A 4551-nucleotide genomic window follows, 5' to 3' on the forward strand; every position below is an offset into this window, starting at 1 on the left:
TGTGGTATATTGCCAACACAGAACCTTTGCGAACTATGGCTGATAGATTTGGAATTTCTATTTCATCTGTATTTCGGGTTCTCCGACGGGTCATAGCCTGGTTGATGACAAAATTAGATGAAGTGATTAGATGGCCACAAGGGCATGACATAGCTACGACCATTGAAAGTTTTTGTGCTAAGCAAGGAATTTCAAACGTCTTGGGAGCAATTGATGGGACTCACATCCGCATAGAAAAACCTGCAGTGTTTGCACAAGACTATTGTAATCGAAAAAAATTCTTTTCCATTAGTTTACAAATAGTGGCAGATGCGAATATGCGGATTACCAACGTACATTGTGGTGAGCCTGGTTCTCTCCATGATGCACGTATATTCAGAAGATCAGAATTGTATCATGCAGCAAATGCTGACAATGGTGTATTGTTCCCTAATGATACCTTCTTATTAGGAGACTCCGCATATCCATCTTTGCCATGGCTCGTTCCACCATTTCGAGATAATGGTCATCTCACACCACAACAGATGGAATTTAATTTTATACATTCATCCACACGAATGTCTGTTGAAAGGACATTTGGGCAATTAAAAGGACGGTTTCGTCGTATAAAATTTTTTACTGAGTATCGTGAGATGTCCTTTATCATTAACACAGTAGTTGCGGCATGCATTTTACATAATTACTGTATTGATGGGAATGATGTTTACAATTTTCCTGAAGAAGATGACGACGATTTTGAGATTTCAGTTGATAATAGAGAGCTGGAAATATCACATGGAGCAGCACGAGATCGCAGAATGGAACTTTTTACCGAACTGTTCCTTGAGCAATGATTTATTGCACACACGGGGTCATTAATGCCTGGACACCGCATGTGTACGTCATTCTCCGAACGATTAAATAATATTGACTCTATAAAAGACGAATAACTGTATATGTAATATGTATGTATATCAAATTATCTTTATTGAACATTAAAAATATAATATACATTTATCTATTAAATCTTTGGCTTATAATTTATTTTGTACTTTTGATACGTGTCAATAAAAAAGAAAATACCCTCTAATCTTTGGCTTATAATAATATATTATTTGTATTGTAACGCACTAAAAAAAAATAACACTTAAGTTAAGACTTAACGCTGCTCTAATCAGAATCGGACTTTAGTCGGAATCGCATGTTTCACGAAGATTCTGATTCTCTTTGTCTTCTACCAATTTTTTTAGTAATTTACATTTTAATGTTTCGATTTCCATGAGTTCTGAGTGACGGTTTTTCTTTTCTTTTGTCTTCTTCGTTGCAATCTCTTTTCGCTGTTCCAGTTCAGCCTCTTTCAAATCAAGCTGTCTTTTTTTTTTAACTTTAAGGCATCTTTTTTAGTCTCGGTAAGAGTTGCATATCTTTGATCTTTGATATGATCACGCTCTTCTTTTTTTTGTAAATGATGCAGCCACTGTTTTTCGAGTTCGACCTTGGTTGCTGCAGTTTTAGAACCCGTTCCATGACACGGACGCTTACGCTTTTTCACGTCAGTAACACTTGAGTCTACGGTACTGCCGGTACTCTTCGATGAGGTACTCTTGGGTAAGGTTACTATCGATGAACTGGTCGCAACCGGAGAAGACCCACACGAAGATTTCTTTTGAGAAATTGACGTACAAGGATTTGATGTTTTTGATGTTTTTGATGTTAATTTTGATGATACAGTTTGTCCAGCAATGGCACGCTGTCGCGATCCGAGAATTTCATCCATCTGCTCATACCACTCGAAATCCATAGGAGCCCTTCCCGATAATGAATTATTATCCACCACTTCTTTGTATTTTTTTATTAACGCATTGATTTTCCATCGTATTTGATCGTTCGTCATCTGAAATATAAAAGACGGAGTGTTCGCAATGTTAAGACATACCTTTGTTACATTTAAATTGAAAAATAGAATAAAGCAGTGCAACTGCATCTATATCTATATTTCGATACTCTCTATTCTATTATATAAAATATTTTGTTCGTATGTATGTATGGAATTAACTTAGTGTTAAAATATTTTTATTAAAAAATTTACTTTAAAAAAAGGAGAGTAATAATCGACCCTGACTGGCAATATATAAATTGATTATATCTCACACTTGTTTACTGATGACGTTTCGACCGTCACTTTCGGTCCTTATCAAGTGTTATTAAAGTTACATATCTCTTACAAACAATTCAGTCCTGGCATTGTGCCAACAAGCCAAAAGTCAAGAAAAGTTTGCGCGTCATATGTAAAAGAAGTGGTATATAAGGGAAAAGCATGTCAGCATGTGTGCCTTTGTCACTCGTGGGTTGCTGACATGTTTTTCCCTCATATATCACTTCATTTACATATGACGCGCAAACTTTTCTTGACTTTTGGCTTGTTGGCACAATGCCAGAACTGAATTGTGTGTAAGAGATATGTAATTTTAATAACACTTGATAAGAACCGAAAGTGACGGTCGAAACGTCATCAGCAAACAAGTGTGAGATATAATAAATTTATATATTGCCAGTCAGCGTCGATTATTACTCTGCTTTTTATTTATTCACTGGCGAAGAAAAGGTTTATTCTTTCTAAATTTACTCAAGATTTCAAAAAATATTTAACAAAACACTACCTTTATTCCAAATTCCAACAGTCCAATTCTTATTGCCTCCCATATTTTTCCTTTTTTTTTCGGGTGATCCATCAGTTCTATATTTGCCTCATAGAGGCTTATAGCCGCCAATGTTGCTTTTCTATCCCAAATGGCATCTGTAAAAATATAAATGTAAAATATTCACATATTATATATTTGTCTATATATCCAAATATATTATATATATATATATTATATATTCTATATTTATATTTCATTTAAATACATACGTTCTTTACTTGTTGATAGGATACTTGTTGTATTCGAAAGTTGCGTTGCATCTTCATTATCGTTTTCCATGCTTTGTAGACAAGACATTTCTATAAAAAGTTAAAAAAAAGATATATATATTCTATGAGCTGTATTTAGAACGCGCTTACAACGATGTTAGCGGTCCTAGCCAATGAAGCGTTCTAGGAGCGCTGACATCTCGCGCTAACATCGTTGTAAGCGCGTTCTGAATACGGGCCTATATTTATATTTCAGTTAAATACATACGTTCTTTACTTGTTGATAGGATACTTGTTGAATTCGAAAGTTGCGTTGTATCTTCATTATCGTTTTCCATGCTTTGTAGACAAGACATTTCTATAAAAAGTTAAAATACAATTTAAACATTTATTATTATAACCTGCTCGCATTCATCATTTATGGACAGATTAACATATGTGAAGTAAAATAGATAATAGATTATCTATACTTACGTTCATCCTCTTGACAAAATAAAATATTATTATCTTCCTCCATAAACACATTCTTCCCCAAAAAGCAATCATGGGATGAAATATCGTCAAACAAAAGAATTTGTTTGTTGCAATGCTTGCAAATGTACATCGTGCCTTTCACAAAACTGTAAAAAAAACATCGTTTTACGAATTGAAAATAAAATGTTAATCCGTGTAAAGGCTCTGATCTGATGAAAATCAAAGAGAGTGTTGAACGGGCTGAATAAGAGCCAAGCGCTGTTGACGGTGCACGAAGGTTAATTCCTTTATTTATGATAAATCAATTTTAAAACCGTTTCGGTCCGAATTTTGGAAACGTACGGTTTTAAAATTGATTTTTATCATAAATAAAGGAATTAACCTTTGTGCACCGTCAACAGCGCTTGGCTCTTATTTAGCCCGTTCAACACTCTCTTAAAATGTTAATTATTATAAAATGTTAGTTAAAATGTAAACTGAAAAATACTTAAAAAATGAAAATAATCACCGTTTTCACAAAACAGCACACAAAGCGAACGGATCGGTCAAACGAACGAAACGAAAGTCAACGAAAGTAACGAAACATGTGCATGATTCTACGGTATCATAGTGCAATACCACATATATAAAATGAAACAGCCCTACAGCACCATTCGAAAGTTGGCAGCCATGAACCAGATTCTGTGTTCGACTATGCTCTACAGCTGTGTTCGACCGTGCTGTGGCGTGTCGTTGTTAGAAAGCACCGCGTCTGACACTGTGTCGATGTGTGTCGTCTAAATGCCTTGATGGAAAGCTCCCCGTATCACGCGCGGGGAAACGCGTAATAGTTCGAGAACAGTGCTGACATTCAAGGATGTTGAAGATGCGCTAGAGACTTTTAGTGGAGATGGCACACAAAGCGTACGAAGATGGTTCGCACTATTTGAAGAGACGGCCGAGTTGTGTTCTTGGACAAATGCGCAAAGGGTTATATATGTGAAAAGGTTATTGCGCGGGTCCGCGAAACTTTTCGCTAATTTCGAGTGTCATGCGCAGTCGTATCGTGATCTCAAGAAAGCGCTTGTCGAGGAATTCGACAAAATATTAAATAGCAGACAAATACACAAAGAACTGAGTGCAGTGACGAAAAAAACTGACGAAACATTTCAAGAGTACATCTATCGCGTGTTAGAGTTAGCGAGTCA

General features: G+C 35.7%; 2 protein-coding genes across 3 annotated transcripts; one reads left to right on the forward strand and one right to left on the reverse strand.

Moving 5' to 3' along the window:
- Positions 1-6: 6 nt before the first annotated feature.
- Positions 7-966, forward strand: LOC112465410 (protein ANTAGONIST OF LIKE HETEROCHROMATIN PROTEIN 1-like). Its single transcript, XM_025032941.1, has 2 exons — positions 7-342; positions 451-966. The coding sequence occupies exons 1-2, from the start codon at positions 36-38 to the stop codon at positions 831-833; spliced, it is 690 nt and encodes a 229-aa protein (XP_024888709.1). The 5' UTR covers positions 7-35; the 3' UTR covers positions 834-966.
- Positions 967-1053: 87 nt separating this feature from the next.
- Positions 1054-4069, reverse strand: LOC112465409. 2 transcript variants are annotated; one of them, XM_025032939.1, is made up of 6 exons: positions 3873-4069; positions 3365-3510; positions 3159-3248; positions 2891-2980; positions 2640-2776; positions 1054-1873 (listed from the first exon to the last, which is right to left on the reverse strand). In XM_025032939.1, the coding sequence occupies exons 2-6, from the start codon at positions 3492-3494 to the stop codon at positions 1337-1339; spliced, it is 984 nt and encodes a 327-aa protein (XP_024888707.1). In that variant the 5' UTR covers positions 3495-3510; positions 3873-4069; the 3' UTR covers positions 1054-1336. The 2 variants fall into 2 exon arrangements, with proteins under 2 accessions (XP_024888707.1, XP_024888708.1); XM_025032940.1 differs by lacking the exon at positions 2891-2980.
- Between the last annotated feature and the right edge of the window lie 482 nt (positions 4070-4551).

Source organism: Temnothorax curvispinosus, unplaced genomic scaffold (genome assembly GCF_003070985.1).
Source record: "Temnothorax curvispinosus isolate PA1 unplaced genomic scaffold, ASM307098v1 QBEX01015167.1, whole genome shotgun sequence".
NCBI lineage: Eukaryota > Metazoa > Arthropoda > Insecta > Hymenoptera > Formicidae > Temnothorax > Temnothorax curvispinosus.

Bases quoted from the DNA above. Each gene is read 5' to 3' on its own strand.
- LOC112465410 (XM_025032941.1), top strand. From the start codon at position 36: ATGGCTGATAGATTTGGAATTTCTATTTCATCTGTATTTCGGGTTCTC. The intron at 343-450 runs GTGAGCCTGGTT...CCTTCTTATTAG, and splicing joins GATTACCAACGTACATTGTG to GAGACTCCGCATATCCATCT.
- LOC112465409 (XM_025032939.1), bottom strand. From the start codon at position 3,494: ATGTACATTTGCAAGCATTGCAACAAACAAATTCTTTTGTTTGACGAT. The intron at 3,249-3,364 runs GTAAGTATAGAT...AACTTTTTATAG, and splicing joins ATTTTGTCAAGAGGATGAAC to AAATGTCTTGTCTACAAAGC. The intron at 2,981-3,158 runs GTATGTATTTAA...AACTTTTTATAG, and splicing joins CCTATCAACAAGTAAAGAAC to AAATGTCTTGTCTACAAAGC.